This window comes from Aythya ferina (genome assembly GCF_964211825.1).
Source record: "Aythya ferina genome assembly, chromosome: 7".
Taxonomy (NCBI): domain Eukaryota; kingdom Metazoa; phylum Chordata; class Aves; order Anseriformes; family Anatidae; genus Aythya; species Aythya ferina.
In genome coordinates this window covers 17,060,503-17,080,622 of record NC_140302.1, presented here as the reverse complement: position 1 = coordinate 17,080,622, position 20,120 = coordinate 17,060,503, and the positions used below count along the sequence as shown (strand labels likewise).

The following is a 20,120-nucleotide window of genomic DNA, read 5'->3' as shown; positions in this document are numbered from 1 at the left end:
GTTCAGAAACCCAAAGCATTCCTTCCCCTGTCCTCTCCCCATCTCAATCCATTTTTAGGTTGAAGTTGGCTCAGGGACGCATTCCCCAATATAACTCCCTGATGGGAGTCAGGCTCTTCCTTGACCTAATCTTCTAGAAAGTCCACGATGGGGGGAGGAACGGGGAGGAGAATGCAGCAACCTCTGCTGTCTTGGTGCCTCAGAGACCGTAGGGTGTTGCTGGTTCAATGTCCTGTGCATTCTCTGTACAACCCTCGCAGGCAGGAGGCTGCGGAGCACATGGTGCTGGCTATGCCAGGGTGGCCAGGCCAGCAGCCATGGTGTGGCCTGCTGAGACCCCCCCAGCAGGAAGAGCAGGAAAGGCAGGGAAGGGCTCTAGCATGACAAGGCAGTGGGAGCAGATGGACAGCAAGGCCAGCCTGAGCAGCCTGGAGGAAGAACAGGAGGGTGTGGAATGTGGCTGAGGTGCAGGAGGGAGAGAGCTGGTTCCTGGTAAGAAGAGGAACCTGGATCAGATAAAGGGGTCATGAAAAATACTGGCCAGTGTAGTCTGAGAGATAAAAAGAGAGAAAACCAGGGATGGCAAAGAGGAAGGACAGAGGAAACCTCAACTGGCTTGAATAGGACTTTAAACCCTGCAGGAGTTTGCCCCATATCACCAGACTTTTGACACTTTGTGCAGAACAAAGGTCAGGTTAGGACCCTGACCGCCTACCTTTTGTGGAAGCAGAGCTAGAAGGTCGCTTGAGACCACTCAGCCCCTGGAATGGGATATCTCCACCTTCCAGCACACTCTTGTAAATCTGTCTTTCATTCTCCAAGCCAGCAAAGTCCCCTGGTGCTGATTCTGTCTCCCTCTTCGCTGCGTGGTAGCTGGGAGAATACGTGGAGCTGGAAAACAGTTTGCAAAACAGAAAAACAGCAAAGAACGTCAGTGGGTCACTTCTGTTTGCTGAGAGCTTTGTGCAATGAAAGAGAAAACTACACTTACAAACCCAAAATGGACTGTACATAAAGAACTGATGCTGAATGAAGAGGTTATGTGTACATTGCAATAGTGCTGCAAGTTTTGCACTACCACAACATTCTCCACCTGAGGGAACTCTCCCAGCCCAATCCCCCAGAAAACAGGAGGCAGGAAAGCACTCCTCCTTTATTTTACAGACGAGACAACGGGGTCACAGAGCAAATGCATGATTTCCTTGCAAACATACAGAAATTCAGTGGCTAGCTAGCAGTAGCACATACATCTTCCAGCCCTAGCCCTCTCTTCTTAAACGCCAGCCATTCCTGTCCCCTGGTTACAAAGCACTGCTGCTCAGGAATTCATCTCAACCAGTTCGGCCTCCCAGCCAACATTATAAACCAAGACTCACAGAGCAATTTTCCAAGCTAATCAGTGAGGGACTGCAGAGAAGCACAAGCACTGGGCTACAGACACTACTGTTTAAACACCAGCGAAATTTCCCAGACAGGCACAATTCTGCTCAGCTTTGCCTCAAGCTTGCACTAGAGGAAATACGAAGTCACAGACTCTAGGTCTACCATGCAGACATACAAACAAAATGCTGGATTCTGAAATATATGTTAAAAGTGGGCACAACTGTAATTTCTTAGGCCCTTAAATAGTGAAGAGTTATTACAAATCCCTTTCCTCTGTCATGAACCAGTAATCTCCCACATGATTTCTAAATTTCACTGTATTCTCTCTAAAAAAGAAAACCAAACCAAACAAAAACCAATATTTCATGGTATGAATGGTTTTCCCAGGTGCAAAAGATTTGCTGAACAATCAGGCAGACTGTGTTTTCCTAAAAGCTGAGCTCATCCAATACCAGTCCTTGTACATGCTCAACCAGGCTCTTTGGAATAAGATGCAGTCTCACACACAAAGCTATTCTGAGGCCAAAGCATGTCTGCTAGAAAGTTAAAACAAAACCAAACAAAAAAAAGTTTTTTGCCAAATCACGGAAACTTTTGAAAGCTTCTTTTCACTGTGATGTCCAGGGGTGATTCAAATTTCTGAGAGTGTGGAAATGCTTGTGGTTAAGCCTGCTTGTTGTGGCTAAATTTGTACGTGCATCTGGTTATTTTGGATGAACACTGTAGTTACAGGGTAAAGAGAAAGCTTTCAAACACATCAGAGGACTGGCTATGGGGGTGGAATTACACAATGTCTGGATCACAAAGAAGATTTTAGTTTCCGGACAAGGAAAATCAGGTCATATGCAGTCCCATCAATTATTTTCTGAAGTGAAAGGCCTTGTGAAAAACACCACTAAAGAGAAATGGAATAATATCACCACTTCTACCTAGGCAATGCTCAAATAGAAGCAAGGGCCTGAGTCATAACCATAGCTACAGAGCTGTTCTGTCTTGTGTGTGTTACTCCAGTGCCTCTATTTGTCAGGTTCCTGAGGAAACCCTGACAGCTGCTGCAGGGACCCATGACTGTCTTGAGGTTCCTCACCTGAGATGTGAGAGCACTTGAGCCCAGTTGTTAAAAACAAAGGGTTAAAATAATTTCCCTGCTTTGGGAAAGCGTGTAGGGGAGAGAGAGGAGGTATTTGGCAAAGGAGTCCCTATACTGGTTTCTTCCCCGACAGGGCCAGCCAGCTGTATTTAAGAGCTGGGGCAGTCTGCAAGAAGGTTAGAATCAGGTGAGCAGAGGGAAGAGCAACACCAAAGAGAGAAGAAAAAAAAAAAAAAAAAAGCATTAAACTCCAGATAGCTCTTCTCCATGTTCTCTATAAGCAGGCTAGGTAAGAATGTATGACTTCATTGGCCCTCTCTGTTGCCTCCCATTCCCACCCTACCCAGGTTGCTTCTCATCCGCCAGAACAGACGTTGGCACTTCTGAATGCTTTGCATGGTATCAGAAAGGGCACAGACAGTGCTGCCATGGGTGGAAACCTTGGCCTTTGCTAACAGATCAGTCTGTGCACAGGGGAGAGATGCCTTGCAGAACAGAATGCTGTTCTGTGTAATGAAAAGTAGAGGTAAGTTGGCTTTAAAATGTATGATAACACATATACATTATGCACATGCTTATGCACAGCTTTTGTGCACTGTGCATTACGCACAGCGTTTAGGTGAAGGGCAATTTCCTTGACTTGAGTTGTAAATATTAATTCTGTATGTACAGATGCAGCTTTCAAGGTCCAGAACAGCTCCTACAACCATCAGTGGCAACTAACATGGGCTCTATAAGATGACTTGAATGCAGGAGAGCAAAGCTGGCCTGCCTAGCAAAAACAAACAGAAGATTCACAGCTTTTGTAACACTTGGGGGACAGTCAGGATTTCAGGATTCTTACCAGTCTTTGGCAAATATAAGCTATCCTTTTATGTTAATCTCTGGGATTTCCATGTATTTTATTGTTCTCTCCCTACCAAAACAAAACTAAAGTCATAGGAACAACGAACAAAATGATGTCAATGGATGTCTGGAGGAGAAAGCACCTTTCCTAATAATCCATGCATGCAGGGGAGATTGTGTCTATGAGAAATGCGATGCACCTAGTCCAGTTACATGGACAACTCAGCATATTGCCCTCGATTTTTTTCTCTTCCTCTTTCAAAATGAACCAGTTCAATGTATAACTCATTTAGACAGAGTTCACTGTTATATTAAGTATTCATCCAGAAAACCAGTGCCACACTGGATCTGAGAAATATTGCAACTGCAACTACTTTTCCCTTCCTGGAAACTAGAAAATTATTGTGTTTCATCAACAGCATCCTTTTCCTCTGGAATGCATAACTGAAAACTTCTAACAGGAACCAATCTGCCATACACAAGGAACTTTTTTTTTTTTTTTTTTTTCCCCTCCAGGCAATAAAGTTGTTTGCAAATAGGCTGTGGCTTCATGCAGTTTCGTAAAGACGGAGTTAAGATTCTGTTTGCTTTTTTGAAAGTAGCTGCCTAGGCACAATAGCAATTCTTATCTAGACAATGCAATCACTTAAGTAATCACTTCAAAATTAATTAAAGATCAAAGAGCAGACGGAGTATCTGGATTCATCTAAAGCACACACATAATTCTCATGGGATATATGGCTGTCTATATCCATCACCAAAAAATAAAGCCAGCCCATTTCCAACACCCTAAACCCTGCCCCACATGCCCTCAGACTGTACGAGAGACATCAAAAAGCAATTGGAAAACTTACTAGGAAGAATGGTCTGTGGAAGTTTCCAGAGGAGTAACACCTGCTGTATTCTGCAAAAGTCCAAACAAAGGAGTCATTGATATCCACTTATACACGAGGAGAAAGAAAAAGGCTTGCTTAAGTAATTTTCCATTTATTGCTTGAATATTAGCCTTTATGAGACATTGAAGTTTAAGTCTAAATGCAATTTAAGCTGTCAATGTCTGCAGAAAAGCGACAATTTTCCTGAGTTCCATCAGGGCAGTGACAGGTTTTTAGCACAGCCGATGCCTTTTTGCAGCGCCTATTCTTTTGTCTGCCAATGAGTCATTGTGCGTAAAGCCAAAAGCAAGAAGAGATAACCAGCTGGGCCAGGACCAGGAGACATGCTCATAATTATTTCCCCAAGCTTTTCCCCCAACCAGTCACTGCCCGCCTTTGCTTTAAAGGTACATTACATTTCCGCAGCACAATACATTCCTGAGCATTCAGATGAATATCAAAGCACTAACAAGAAAAGCAATGTTTCAGTTCAGTTTCCTTACTTAAGAGAAGCAATGCCAGCTGCACAGGTTCAATAGCAAAAGCCAGTTCTTATCCGCTTGCTTTAAATCCATCTAACACTTCCTAGGTACGTTATTTAAAAAAATGATGGCAATTTAAAAAGAAATGCTGCACTAGGTCTCCTCTCATCTACCTGAGGATTCCTATGTATGAAAAAAAAAAAAAAAAAGCAAATCTTGTGTTTGAAAAAGAAGCTTTTTCAAGTCCTGGTGAAATGCTGCAGCTTAAAAAAAAAAAAAAAAAGCCAACAACAAAGGGAAAAAATGGCGTGTTACCAAATTAATCTGTCATTTCACGGTTCAAGTCCTGCAGACCCTCGGACCAGCAGCAGCAGCTGACCTGCCCTAGAAGGCCATGACAAGGTGCAGCGTAAGGAAAATTGTGCAAAATCTCTTGGGAATATTCAAATCTTGGGTAGGCATGCGCTCCTAGCAGGGAGCAGCAGGGTTTGTACGAAGGGAGGGTTGATGGCAACACGCTTGAAAGGCACAAGATGATGACGTGACACCAACCAAGAATTTTAATCTGATTGCTGCTGCCTATTCATGTGAAAAATAGAGAGGGTTTTTTTTTTTGCAGACACCGAACTCAAAACCCTGAAGGGGGAAAGGGGTGGGTGGGGGTGGAGGACAGCTGAAAGGGAATGGGGGGAGAGGAAATCACTGTATCTGAAATGGATTTCAAGCCGGATTCTCAGCATCACATTCTATTATTTCTGACAGCGACACAGCAAGCCATGCAGTCAGAATGGTCAGAACCATTATTTATCCCAACCTCATTTAATAATCATCCAGCAGTGAATAGATTAGAGCAGAGAGTTTGGAAACAGGGATTGGCAGCATGAAAAGAATAGGAAATACCTTCTGTGGCTTTTTATGTGGCGCTTTATAAAGCTTCTCCATTTTTTCTAAATCTGCCTCTAACTCAGTCTGGTAGAGGTAGAGGTCTTTTTCTAGATCAGTCTGGTTAAAGAAGGAGAAGAAGAATGGGAAAATAATGCTTAGGGTTAGGGGAAACCAAAGGAATGTTAATTTTGAAAAAAAAAATTAGCGAGCCTTTTTAATTGAAAAAGACAAAGATGGTATGGACAATACACAGAAATTCACTAGTAATTAATCACATTTCAATCATTACAGAGGAAATTGATTTAGGCATTTAAGATCCAAAATTAACAGATGCACAGCAGGCCTACTAGAATCTACTTCTACAAACCATAAAGTTATAAAACCCACCTGTAAAAAAAAAAAAAGATACTGTAACAATATTCAATAGTATGTTAGTATAATTATCATTGCAAGTCAGATAGCAAAACCACCACTCTAAACTACTGTTGATTATGTTTTTGAGAATTGTTTATTAAATCAATTCACTAGCTACTTGTTAGGCTAATGAGCTGAAGCCCAATTAAAAAAAAAAAAATCACAAGCACACAAAACCCAAGCAGTGCTACAAAAGAAATAAAGAAATAAATCCACATACACACGTACATACGCACTGGATGCTGTAGTACAACGTATGCGAGACACAATTACCTTTCTATCCTCTCTAGTAAGGATAGAGCAATCTCCAGGAGTATAATCCCAAATCTTTTTTGGAGGCTGATGGAAAGCAGAGGAAGGAAATGAGGAAATGAAGATAAGGAAAGACATCACAGAGAATATGGAAACTGGATTAGAACAGAGAGGGAATACAATAGGGGTTTTGCATCAACACTGAAAAGAAATTATATATATATAAAAAAAAAAAAACAACAACAGAGAAAGAGAGAGAGAGAGGGATAAAAACACTCTAGCACAAGTATCAGGAGATCATGGGAGGTAAAAGGGAGCATACATGCAAGTCAGGGAGGGGTTGTTTTCAGTAATGTTTGAGGACAGTTTTATTTTTGCAAGGTGCTCTGAGGCATTTTGGACTCTCTAGGAGGAGCCCACAGCTGGTGGTTAAAGCATTCTTAACACACACAAAAAAAAAAGGAAAAAAAATAATAAAAGAAAAAAACACAAAGCAAAACAAGGAAAAAAACACATGGTCATAAAAAGCGTTTGTTTTGCTCATTCTTCTTTTCAAAAGGAAAGGGTAAAACAAGGGCCTTTGATAAAGAAAAGGGAGATATCTTTCCCACCCCCAGCAGACTCTGAATACATACCATGTGAACAAATGGCTGAATTTCCAGTGTTGGCATTGTGGGGCAATGAGAACGCAGAGTTGTTATTTTCTATTTTTCTATTTTGGAGGAGGGGGGTGTTTGTGGTGGTTTTTGGCTTTTGTTTTTCTCATTGGAGATAGTGAAGTTTGGAAACAAGTTATTTAAAAAATATTCTACAGGAAAAGGCTCCTATTTCAAAATAGGATTTTTCCTGTTTTATATACATGTAAATAAATTGGGAAGGAATATTCAAAATGTAAGACCTTTGTCATATCCAAATAATGCCATGATAACCGTCTCCCATCAAACATGCACTTCACTGATAAACTCAAACAGACTTTGTTCTTACTTTGTGAAATCAAAATACGTTTACTCTGAGTTTCCAAACAAAAATAACTTTTGTTGGTTGGCAAGCTCAACTTCACCCTGTATGTATGTCCATACTGGCTTATATAACTATTTTATCAAAGCATCTCTGACAGAGAATCTCCTGGTGTCAGTCCATCAAAGGTAAGACTGAGCTACAACACTCGGGTCTTCGTCCAAAGTCCTTCAGGTTTCTTTACGGCCTGGATCTGTAGTATGAACTAGACTCACTTCTAAACTTGGACAGCCACTGTGGGGATTGCAACCACTGTAAATCCCTATTTCTTATCTATAAGATCAGCAGCTGCAGGTGAATAGGTAAGATGGTGCTACAAAGATTTAGGTTTGAGATGTGGAGGGTAGGAGGTAAGAAGACAGGACACAGACCCTTTTTCTCCAACCCCCTGCTTCTTTGTTAATAGAAAAGAGCTTGCTCAGTGCCATCCCAGGAGGGGCTGGGAGAAAAGTGCCCACAATCACAACAGAAGGCAACTGAGCTCTAGACTTACTGACCATCAGGGGTTTTTCTGGGGGGCTTCATGGAGCTGTGAAGTCACAGTCAGAAGGAAGAAGAAAGAAACCTGTGGGAATTCAGTATCAGCAGTGCCCTGGAAAATCATCCATGCTGCAGAGTGATCTCCCTGGCTGCATGTCCGTAGATCTGCCTAGAAATGCATCTGGGATGCTGGACAAGCAGAGCATTGCTTTGGCTGCCCTAGGAAGTGCATGTGCTTTCCTCAATGTAAATCCCTATTCATGGTCATTCTGGTGTGTTCAGGGAGCAATACCACAGCCTCATAAGAATCCTGTGCTGCCTTTCAGCAAGGGTGTTTCTTGCCCGTGTCACATAATTGCAGTTAAAGACATAAAATTAGGGGAAATTATGCTTTTACAAGATATATTATCTGCAGCACTAGTGGGGGAAGCTTGCTCAAACAGAATTTTTGAAAATCACAGGCCCTAGGAGATGTCACTTGAAATGCTCTGTGCCTAACCAGTAGCTGATAACAAAAGTCTGGTCCTCTCATGGCTGAACTGAGCACAGTTCACAGTACTCCATAAAGAGTACTCTGCTGGCTCTGGCCACCAAGCTCAGACGAAGCTTTGCTGAATTTGTCAGGTTCAAGAGCAGCTATCTATAGAAGTCTGAGATGGCATCCTCAATTAAAGTGCCTGATGTAATGCTGAAACAGTATGTGCTGAAACACAGAGTGGAACATCCAGACACCAATCATGCCTGTTTTTCAGTAGAAATTACATTATTTCTATGATGTGATCAGGCTAGGTACCCAAATTCAGGCAGCTATATTCTGTGCAGAGGAATTTTGTCACTTTCTTGAGAAGCGTGAGCAAAGCTTAGGTTTAAAGAAAGTCTGCCCTCTGGTGTCCACGTTCAATAGCCTTTGAAGCCAGTACTGAACCCTAAATGTTTTTTTTGGTTGTACATGGAAGGAAATCCCAGCAGTGCTCAGAAGTGGTGCGCATGAGCATTTGACAACAGACCTCAAGGAGAAAGGAGAAATCGTTGCTACACTTGAATAAATGTGAAAGGCTGATGCTGACCCTCTGATGCAGTAAGAACAGATTATTAAACAGTATTTAATAATGAAATGCAGAGCATCTAATCAGGGTAGCATTTTATGGCCTGGTTCTCAAAGTCCACTACCTCTTTTTTTTCTGCAGGTAGCCCTCACCACTGATGTGTTCCTCCATCAGAAAGGCCCTTTGACAAATAATTCAAATAATTAAGCTTTGCTTCATCCTTTTCCCGAGTAAGAAATCAAGGCTATGCTTTTTCACGCATAAAAACACAGCTCCATTTGAAAAGAAAGCACGCTGTTCTCAAACTCCTTTGGTTTCAAGGAATGGTCGGGGCTGCTCAAACAGACTGATGCACCCGGTTCAGACAACGGGCAGCTAAGTGCATAATGAAAGGAGCAGGAAGTGGGGTCATAATCTGTTATGGATAGCTGGAAATTACTGATCTATAGCTTGCAAACCAAGGCCAGAAATAAATGAGTGATTCACTTTGAATTAAAGCTATCCCAAATATTTTTAGGAAGAGAGAGAGTATAAGAGCATTGAAAGAAGACTTTCATTAGTAAGAACGGGACGTTACTGCTACTGTTAACAATAAAAATAGAGCTTGAACTGTGGTGTAAAAAAATATTGCCTTCTTGGTAAATATAGCTGGAAGGTGGGGAGTGTTGGTAAATGGTTTCAAAGTACTTTAAAGCAGTCACACAACAGCTGTTTTACATCAACACCAGAATGATGTTATGAACAATCACATTTTTAAATGAGTAAAACAACTGTTCCAGGTTTAGGGCCTAGCAAGAGATGTGACAATAATTAAAAATAATAATAATAATAATAAAAAAAAGAAGGAAAGAAAGAAAGAAAAAAGAAAAAAAAATGGTAGGTTGATTTTATTGGTCACTGCAACTATCAAACTTACCGGTTTCCCAAACTCCAATTCCGAAAAGAATTTATACCAAGGTTCATTCTTTAAATCTATCTCTTCTGGGCTTATATCCCGAGTCTAAAGGAGTTGGTGACAGGGGAATGGAAGAAAGAGAAGGATAACATTATGCAAAGAATACACAGAAAGGGACTGTTAAAGATGCAGATCCTATGGTTTCCATTCTAAAATGCTGATATTTAGCCTTATAATTTGGAATTTCTATAGCACCTCTCTCACAAAAGCCATGGACCGCTTTGCAAACATCAGTTAAGCCTAATGGCATCATTGTGAGAGACATGAATATGAATGAATTCCATTTTACAGATCAGGAGACCTACACAGAGAGATTATGCAGCTTGCCCAGAGTCACAGGGAGACTCAATGGAAGAGCTGGGAGTCAACCAGTCCCTCAGTCCTACTATCAGACAATTCCACTAAGACCAAAGCTGCATGTACTTCTTGAACTTTTTAAAATCATCCTTTGGTTTAAAAAAAGGCAGTTTTAGTGAGACACAAATCAAATACAGCAAAATACTGCATCTTTAACAGTACATGAATATGTGAGAAACCCTATTCTATACACTGCAAACAGCATGAAAGGTGGTTTTCTAAAACAAAGGGGACACAGGTCAGACAGAGAGCATTTCTGAAATTTCTGAAGGGACACAGAGAGAGAGACATTATTACTTGTTTCTGCACAAATAAATGTTAGAGAATCAGAAAAACTAAAATGAAGGAAAATCAGACAGGACAGGAAACAGTACAGTTGAAAAGAAAATTCCCTTTTGATCATACAAAACAAAGTCTGTCCTAATGCTTCATATGATGGAGGATTCTGATAGCCACAGCTCTGGGTGTGATTACTAGCAGATATCCACAAATCTCCTGCAGCCTCCTCAGAAACACAAAGAAAGATCTAGTTGCTAAACAGCATATTACTGTTGTATTTAATGAGACTGATGGAGACCACAAAGCCACTACTTCAAGATGTTTCTTTCTATTGCTTGAAATTAAAGCTCAAAAAATAACATTGGAAGTAATACAGCTATCACATTCTTCTCGACTTTGATGAGCTCTGTACAATTTTTTTCAATTATGCTGCTGATGATCCTGTTCATGGCTTTTAGATTCTGATTCAACAGTTCAATTAAATACTCTATGAAGTCTGAACATGTAAACAGTGCCACTGGTGAGATCAGAATTTTTGCAAAGGCTTAAATACACAGATGAAGCAGGCCTTTTGCCACAAGGTTTAATCTTGGCTGTTTATCATGAGACAAAACTGCCACTGAAGTCAGCAGAAATCTTGCTCCAGGATGGGCTGCAGGAATGGAGTAGTCATACTATGTTCAAACCACTCCTCACTTGCTCTTTTTGTACTGGGCCGAGGCAGCTCCCATCACAATCAAGGGAGTAATCCATTGCCTACTTCAATCGGCAGTAGATCATGCTCCAACCAGGAGCAACTTCACTGAAGTCAATGAAGGGACACAGGTGTGAAAAGAAGTTCGTTTCAGGATCTTTAAAAAGTGATGGACCTTGATTGCACTTGGAGGGAAAAAAGACACAGTAATAAGAAACTCCAGGTCCCAGATCAGACTTGATTCTTATGTTTCTATTGATTTAAACTGCTGTACAATGCTCGTGTTTCAGCACAAAATCCATGGTATGTTTTTCAGGGTCGTTCATCTACCTACTCCATGTATAGATCAATGTCTGAGCTATTAAGGCATAGAGTCCAGTTTACATTTGGAATCCCACATGCAATTAGCACTTCCAATCAAATCCTTTAAATTAATGCCTATATCGAACAATTACACCTTTATCTAACAAACTGGCTATTCACTAATAACCCCACTCAAGTGCTTACAGTATTGCACTTGTAGCCTGAAGGACACTGATTCATGGTGATTTATGCAAGACTGGCTGAGGTTAGCACCACCTATCTGCCTTGCCAAGTCTTCCCAGTTAAGCCTGCAGAATGAGACTTCTGTATGTCCCCTAGCCATCAAAACTGGCATCTTACTCACTAACTCAAAATGAAATCGGTAACAGTTCACTTAGTACTCCAGGTTATGCACCTGTGTAGCTGGGGAGCCTGTTCACATTCAGTTTTGCCACCCCAGCCATGGCTGAGGAATAAAGCAGCCAGGGGGCCATATCCCAGTGCACCTCAGAAGCATCCCCTAAAGCACATTACAGGCACTCTAAAAATTACTTTTTTTGGTGTTTAAAGCTAATGGCATCAGAAGAACACATAAATTGAACCATCCTGCTTTGTTGTATAATTCCTTCAACTCTACTGCTGGGCCCTAGAAAAAGTACAACTGGCAAAACAGCTGCTGAAGAGGTCAGTGTCAAACATGGATTAAAAACTAGGGTTAGTGATCCATACTTAACACAGAAAACAACATGTCCAAAAGTAAAGAAGCCTCTCAGTCACCCTGGATCTTGCTTTATAGAGAGAGACAATGTTAAGAAGTTATGCAAAACAGTTTTCTAAACAAAATATACAGGAAATACACCACATGAGCACTGCAATGCAAACATAAGGAGTCATATTGGAATGGAACTGGACAAGCACTCAGGCAGTGTATTACATTCATGGGATCAAGGTACAGAGTAGGATAAGACAAACATTACCATCTTTTCGCTGTTCAGAACTGAAGACTTTCCTGGCTGATAGTCATAAATGCTCCTGGGCTCCGCACGGTATTTTCTAGTGTCCACCTTCTTGTCTGGAGGCTCCCAGTCAGTCCTGAGGAAAGAAAGATCAATTAACACAAAACGCTGTGGTTTCCACGGAGACAAATACTTTCTTTTGACAGACGCCTTCCCCTGTTAATCCTGGTTTAATCAGGGTACTTCTTTCATCTAGGAAAGAAACCTGCTGCAAGAGGCCCAGTTTAGATAGGGCTCTGAGCATGTAGTTGTTTTTCTACAGCAGGCAGAGTTTGACAGAACTCAAATACTGAAACCACTGGAGCATAAGGGCTTCTTCCTTGTACTTTCAATAAACTGCCAGACTTTCATATCTTTCCTGATTGGAAATAGCTTAATAATGGACTTCAACTAAACTCACAAGTACCAACACATCCAAGTTTTGAGCAGAACTCAGATAAAATCTCATTTTGCTAAACCCCTTCTTTTTGGTCACGTCACTGATTAACTGACTACTGTGCAGTACCTGGAACTGCTCTTGACTCTGGTGGCACTCTGAGATCCAAGAAATGGTCTTTTCTACAGATAAGAACCCATTACCTCTGACTGACATTTGTAAAAATAGCTTGTAAATAATAGCTTGTAAAAATAGTCCATTAACTATCCAAACAACTATAATTTTGTTCTGTATACACACTGGCACAGCTCAGACAGTATTAGTCATAACACATGTAGTGTCCATATCCTATGATGTCCAGCGCCTTCCCAAAAAGTAGTATATTCAAAGCGGGGAGAATTCTGCAGGACATTAAATATTCATTGCCCAATTTTTTTCCTTCATTTGGTAAATATATTCTTTGCTGTTACAATGAGGTTTAAAATACATGGTAACAAACAAAACAAAAGATCAGAATAGAAGTAATACTGAAATATCAGAAATGACACACCTAACTAGAACCTGCTTCCAATAAAGTCCATGTGGGTGGGATTCTCAGAGAAGAATAGTATAGAATTTATTTATTTATTTATTTATTTATTTATTAACCAAGGCTCAACATAAATTCAAATGCTTTTCCTCTGCAATTATTGCTATTTGCTTGTATTCAGAGGTGCCTTTACAGTGTCACACTGAGCAGAGATCTTCTGCTGTGCTCCTGTGGTAGGTACTGTATAGACACGACATCCAGGAAACACTCACCCCAGAAGGAAGCTACCTATCTAACAGAGGGTGCGATGCCTGGTAACAACCAAATACAACCACAGAGAGACTTGCAATGGGTGACTGCGCTATGACAATAAAGGAGTTCATGGGTGCCTGGTAGAATAATCTGAATTGAAACTACACTTCTACCTCCCCAAAAAGTTTAACTGGACTTGTGGACCTAGATCCTCCACCTTTGTTCCCTTCCCATTTACAGCTTTCAGAGATTCTTCCAGTACTGATCCAAACATATCTTAGTTCAGGTCACCTTTCTGGGCTTGACTTCCGCGATGAAGAACGGTTTGGCAATGGCAAAGTGGCAGACCTCTTAAACACCTTCTCCGAGTCGATATTGTCCATCTCACTCTTGGAGCGGGGAACTGAAGGCTGGCTTCTGGCTGTAGAGTAAATCAAATGTAGGAATGTTAGTGAACAGGATGGGAGGCCAACAAATATATCCTTTACATACCCCTTATGTCTGAAAGATTACACAAGAAATAGGAATTACTTACTCTCATCAGAATAGGAATAACGAGGAGAGTATGAATCAGAATCTTCATCTGAAAGACAAAAGCATTTTGCAAGTGAGATGAAAAAGCCCCAGAGAAGCATCAGAGATCCTTTTCATTTCTTATACTAATACACTGGACATAATTTGAGAGTAATCTGCCCAACACTTACCACAAAGAGGATCCTAAAAAAAGAAAAATCTTTTTGAGGTTTAGATTGCATTTAAAAATAATTTATAAATGAGATATAAATATTAATGTTGTACTTACACTAATACCTTTCTCCAGTCTCTCAAAGCACTTTAAAAATAATCACTTTTTGTCACAAAACACCTCTAGAGCAAGTGTTATTAGATCCACTTTATCAAAAGCTGAAAGGTAAATCAAGGATCTAAAAGATGAAGTATATACCTAAAATTACTCATCAAGTGTTAGACACAGTAATAGGTCTGAGGAGTCCTGCTCTCAATCACACATGATAATCAGTGGGCCATCTTCCTTGTATTAAGTAGCACACCAAACTGAAGTATGTTCACAGACTCATATTATCTTTTAAGCACAGATATACGTGTGTGTATTGTGCCAGGAATGTTACTTGGACCAAGAGACTGTCCTTGTCTGAAGAGCTTACGTTTTAAATAAGAAAGATACACCTAGATAATGTAATTGAGATGTTCAAGCAGCTCTATAAAGGCTAGCAGTGAACATCATCCTAGAGAGTATTTCTGGCTTGATCAAAAGCCTAGCACTATCTTTCCACCATCTTCAGCATGCTTTGGAGTAAATCCTCAATGAACCACATATAGTAGCAGGGGGAGTTGGGCTCAAAACTGGAAAGTAGACCCACAGGCCCATCACCTTTCTCTACAGATGAGGTTCAAACTAGCCAGGAAATATACATGAGATATGTACAGGACTTCAAGGCAAAACGCAGAAAAATATAATGCAATGACTGCAAAGAAAACTTCAAGCAAAGGTATTACTATTATCTCTGTGAATAAACAACTAAAAGTATCAGAGAAAAATACAGAAAACCAGAAATATACAAAGAAAATATTATACTATACAAGTGTCACATGAACTTAGTGATGTCAATCAACAGATTGAAAAAATCTGCAGCTTCTCTCTCAAGAAGGACGTCAAGGAGCTGCTTCACCCAACTTCATCCCCTGGAAAAACAATTTGGCTAATACAGCTGACCTCAGCTTGCACTTGTGGCTTAATCGAGCCTTTCAGAAAGGCTCAAAGAAGTCTTAACTCTCAGCTCCTCTGTTGAGTTCTTGTGGAGAATGAATTAAACTGAAGGTTTAAGTTCCAAGCAGATAGTTATTGATTCTTCAGTGCTTATTATAACCTTCAGGCTAAAAAAGTAATGAAGGACAATTTTCAGGCCAATTTCCATGATTTAGACCTAAATGACAGAAAATAAATATTGATCTACTTTATGTTATTATACTGAATTGTTGAAAAAGTTGACTGCTATTCCCATATAAAAGATGGGTTTATTCAGGTAGCAAAATACTCGGTAAGCCACTGTCTGTCCCTACAAAAACATGTAAACATATCTAAAAATATCTTCGCACCCATTCAGTTCTTGTATTTAATGTTAGTGATCAATGAAAAAATCGATCTACTTACTTGAAGAGAAATATCAATATTTGTTATCGATTATCATTCAGATAGGAAAAACAGGAAAAAAGATCACTTCAGATAAATGCAAGATTCCAATTGCAAATATTTTAATATCTACAATAAGGAAGACAGGTATAATGTTTTATCTCTTCAAGTACCTTTTGAAGAATAATATCTGTGTTTTCTCCCCTTTTACAACAATGAATACTAAAACACAGAAAACTGGAATGACTCAATAAAGTTTAAGGAGTAAACCAGAGGTGAACATTAGAATAAGATCTCCTGCTTCTCAGAGCTGCATTTTATCTATGGGACGCTCCTTACTGGAGCTGGGTATCACCAGTTTGTACTTTCAAAATATATTTCTTCTTTGTGAGAAGAAACAGCTCCCCTGTACTTCCTAGCAAATCTGTAGTTTTTCCTTTTTTTGAAAAGAAAAAAAAAAGGGGGGGGGGTTTTTTTTTTTTTTTGGTTGGCCAAAATCTCTAGATTTCAATATCCTTAAACTTTGAAGGCATTTTAAAGAGAAACACAAACCTTAGTGTTTTTAGACCATCAACCCAAGGCAAAAAGACTATGACACTTAGATTGCATGAAATTTGAGGCTTGAGGTTTCAACCCCTCTGTGTATAAGCACTCTGCAGTTGAATGCATCACTTTCAAATGTTATCTGAACATGAAACATGGACTTCAACCCTGCTATGTCATTAGATATTCTGGATTCCTTATCGACAAAGGAATCCAAGCATGTGTTAGAGAAGCATTTCCCAATGTACTGAGAATAAAGAGCAAGCATTCGGTCCAATAAAATTTCAACTACCTAAACCAGCAAATTACTTTCATCTGCACATTCGTAAGCGCATAGGGGACATTTATGGGAAACCAGACTTTTAATACACTAAGATCATTGGTTTTGCAAACTACGTTAGTTCAGACAAGAGTAAAATGAATTCTCAAACTTCATTACAAACAAGAAAATTGAATCACTGTAAAATTCCTTTAGCAACTAGTTATTGAGGCTCTTTGTTTCTCTCTCATCCATACTGAAATGCCATTCTGCCAACAGTAGATGATTTATACTACATTGTGATTTGCTAGACAGGACTCTTCACCTGCAGGTTTCACCAAGAAATAAACATATTAGATACCTCTATGACACTAGTCCATATTCATTGTCACACTGAAATGCACCTTACATCCCCTATTCTTTGAGCATCTCAGCTGGAACCCAGGTTGAATGCTTATTTTATTTATTTTTTTTTTTTACACAGTACCCACCAAATGTTTAATACAAACACTGAATAAAATGGTTAATTAACAGTCTCACTAGGGTTGGCTTGAGGCACAGGCTAAATAGGCAAGTTCCTAAATTGCAGGATCCAAAGAAATAGCAAAACACCAAGCCAACAAGGCTGTCACCACCAACAAATTTCTAATCAGGAAACATCTGCATGCCCAATATGCGCAGCAGATTCCAATGTTTTTCATATATCAGTATTTTCATACGCATGTACATGGTTATAGGGTTGTCATGACAGTAAATACAATTCCATCATCCCTGAAACATGACTGACAAAGGATTCTAGGTTGTACTTGAAGTTTAAAAGAATCTGCTGGGCACATGAGGAAGCTGGTGTAAATACAGTGTTACAAGTTGCAAGATATGCTGACAAGACTGTCAAAATCTGTCCTTGCCTAGATATGCCAGTGCGCATAAGACCAGCCCTGAACCCATATTAGTGAGTTATATTTATTTTAAAGGACTACATCAAGGGACTGATCCAAAACCCACTGAAGCAAGCAGTCATTTCACCAATAGACTTCAGTGGAATTTTGGTCTGGCCCTATTACTGTGTTAATAGTCAAAAACAGAAGTGAATAATTAAAGAAACATATTGATTTAAAGGGGGGGGGGGGGGCAGAATAAATCTCAGTTAAACCGCATCTTTACATGTATGTCAGCGTTTTAGGCATGTTAAATAATCACTGCACACACATGGCTAAGTACAACTGATAAGCGCATAAAACCAAGCAAACCCCAGGTCTGCAGCATTAGTCAACTACTAGTTAGAAAGCCAGAGGAGCACTGCAAAGCCAAAAGGCGGCATACAGTCAAGGCAATGCTTAGAGTGCAGCAAATAATTATGATGCAGGATAATGCTCAGCAACTAGAAAAAACTCCAGGAAGAAAATAAATGGACAAGGCAGCATTTGTGCAGAAAAATATATAGGGTCCTTTATTTTTACCTTCAGAGATAGGGCTAGGAGTAGACGCAGGAAACTGGTATGTAGGAGAATAAGGATTGTCTTCTGCAGCAGAGAAAAGCAGTGGATTTTGAGACTATCCACAGTGAAGCGGAGGTTCTGCTTCATCCCCCAATTTCCTACCACCAGATGGTTTTATCGTTTACTTTAATAACACTTGTGTAAACATCATTGTACTTTTAAAAAGATTAATGGATTAGCAAAGACTTAGTTATTTTATGCATCACACAAGAAGGTATGCTGGGCATAACTGAATTTCCAGCTAGTGTATCAAATGGATAACAGAAATCTAGAACCTGAATCTAGTTACTATTACGGTGCTATAGTACAGTTAACTCAAAGCACGAGACAACATACACTCTGACTAAGCTTCTGGTACCTTCAGGTTTTTGCTGGATTTCAGGAAGTTCAGGAAATATGTAGGTAGGGCAATAAGGGTTTTCTTCAGGAGTGTCTAAGGAGAGGAACATGGTTTGAAAAAAGAACAGAGAGTAAAGATTTAAAGGGGAAGAATGGAGAGACAAGAATCCACACAAGCTGCAGAACAGTCTCTCACATGCTGACATTACAGCATAACGCTACCCAGATGCTTTCTTGCTCATTGCTGCCTTGCATGTAGAGGCCCTGGGGGAGATCCTGGAGGCAGAAAGTACTGAGCTCATTCTCTACATCCTGAAGTACAGGCTCTGGCTGAGCTGAAGAACCTGTTATGAGTGCTGGGAGGAGGAAATTGTTCAGTTCTTTCTCATTCCATCCAATACAATGCAGTGCCTATATATGCACAAAGCTCACCATGACAGCATCTGCAGTGGCAAATACAGCTCCAGTTTTGCATGCTATAGGGTTTGTTATGTAAGCACAGTTCTGAATTGCATTTGCCTGGACATTAGGCTGGTCAGAGCGTTCAGTCTGCAAACACTACTGCAGCCATTTCTCACACAGAAGAAAATGTGAATGTATCAGCAGCCAGGCACAGAAGTGCCTCAAAGTAGTGGATTCCTTGAGAACACACCGTGATGATGTTTGCAAGAGCTTACCACAATTTTGAACTTTGAAAGAAGAAAATCTGAGGTTTTGAAGAGAGAATTCAGATTCTGAATTCCCCCAAATCAATGCATATCTTTCCATTGGTTTCAGTGTGCCTCAAACCAAGCTCTATTAGGCAGGTACTAAAGCTTTAAAGTGTAAAAAGTTCTCTTGTGTACAGTGCTGTTTCAGAGAGGACTTCCTATCAATTAGAAGTGTTAGGGGCAGGGAGGGTCAGCTGCTAAAGATGAAGTTCAGGGATCTGTTTTCTCTAAGTATGAAATTAATTACAGCCTTCTGATTTCGGTTCTCAAACAGCCTTCATGAAGGCACTGCAGTACACCTCAGAATAACTCAGACGTTTCTTTGGACTTCACTATTTTGTCACCTTTGTCTCCGGAGATGTTAAATACATCAGTTGTGTTCTGTGGTGCAGAGTAAATACTAGTTAACATAAAAGGCTTTTATTGATCATCCATAGTACAATTCTTCACATATCTGAAACAAAGTATTGTTATGATGGTCTTTTGAAGTAAATAAAAATATCTGTTTTACAGTACCTCTGTTTAGCTTGTGGATCTGTTTGAACATCGTCTTGTACCAGTCCTTCGATCTGTCTGTATTCTATCAGAAAAATAAATATGCAAATAAATAATCACAGACATGAATTCTACCAGCACTTCAAAGCTTTCTTTCTAAAACAAACAAACAAACAAAAAAAACAAATCTTGCAGCAGCAGTATGGTTAGAACCCTGATTCCTACTTCATTTATTATGTTTACCTGAAAATCAAGGCTATAATAAAATATGAGTAATTTCACTCTGACGTAGAATTTCGTATCTAATGAAGCTACAGGCTTTGCTCTAGTTTAATAATACTTTGATAATACTTTGAAAGTTCTTTAGGGGTTATGTTCTAGCCCGTGTAGAACTTTACATTGTGCAGAAGATTGTCTGCTGTAATCCAATTTTATTATATTCATCTAAAAGCAGACACTATGCCTAGTTTAGTCATATATGCCGATTTCCTCTGTATCAAACGGACAGTCAGACACACGTAGTGCTCAAGTCACTCCAGACACTAGTTGTAAGAATGAGTTGTTTTCATTATGATTTCCCCAATCACTGAAGTAA

The 20,120-nt window shown here is 39.9% G+C and overlaps 1 protein-coding gene across 41 annotated transcripts in view; it reads right to left on the bottom strand.

Annotated features, from left to right (window-relative positions):
* SORBS1 (sorbin and SH3 domain containing 1) overlaps window positions 1–20,120 on the bottom strand; it is a 109,882-nt gene that overhangs the window by 22,837 nt on the left and 66,925 nt on the right. For 13 of the 41 annotated variants that reach the window (XM_084526745.1, XM_084526744.1, XM_084526717.1 and 10 more), the window contains 12 exons: window positions 19,547–19,610; window positions 18,340–18,414; window positions 17,943–18,005; window positions 14,067–14,114; window positions 13,823–13,952; window positions 12,336–12,450; window positions 9,687–9,770; window positions 6,863–6,877; window positions 6,249–6,314; window positions 5,577–5,678; window positions 4,174–4,223; window positions 716–891 (listed from right to left, as the gene is read on the bottom strand). In XM_084526745.1, coding sequence (XP_084382871.1) covers window positions 716–891; window positions 4,174–4,223; window positions 5,577–5,678; window positions 6,249–6,314; window positions 6,863–6,877; window positions 9,687–9,770; window positions 12,336–12,450; window positions 13,823–13,952; window positions 14,067–14,114; window positions 17,943–18,005; window positions 18,340–18,414; window positions 19,547–19,610 — 988 coding nt within the window. The remainder of the gene's footprint in view (window positions 1–715; window positions 892–4,173; window positions 4,224–5,576; window positions 5,679–6,248; window positions 6,315–6,862; window positions 6,878–9,686; window positions 9,771–12,335; window positions 12,451–13,822; window positions 13,953–14,066; window positions 14,115–17,942; window positions 18,006–18,339; window positions 18,415–19,546; window positions 19,611–20,120) is intronic. The other 28 variants (XM_084526719.1, XM_084526716.1, XM_084526718.1 and 25 more) reach the window with 6 other exon arrangements.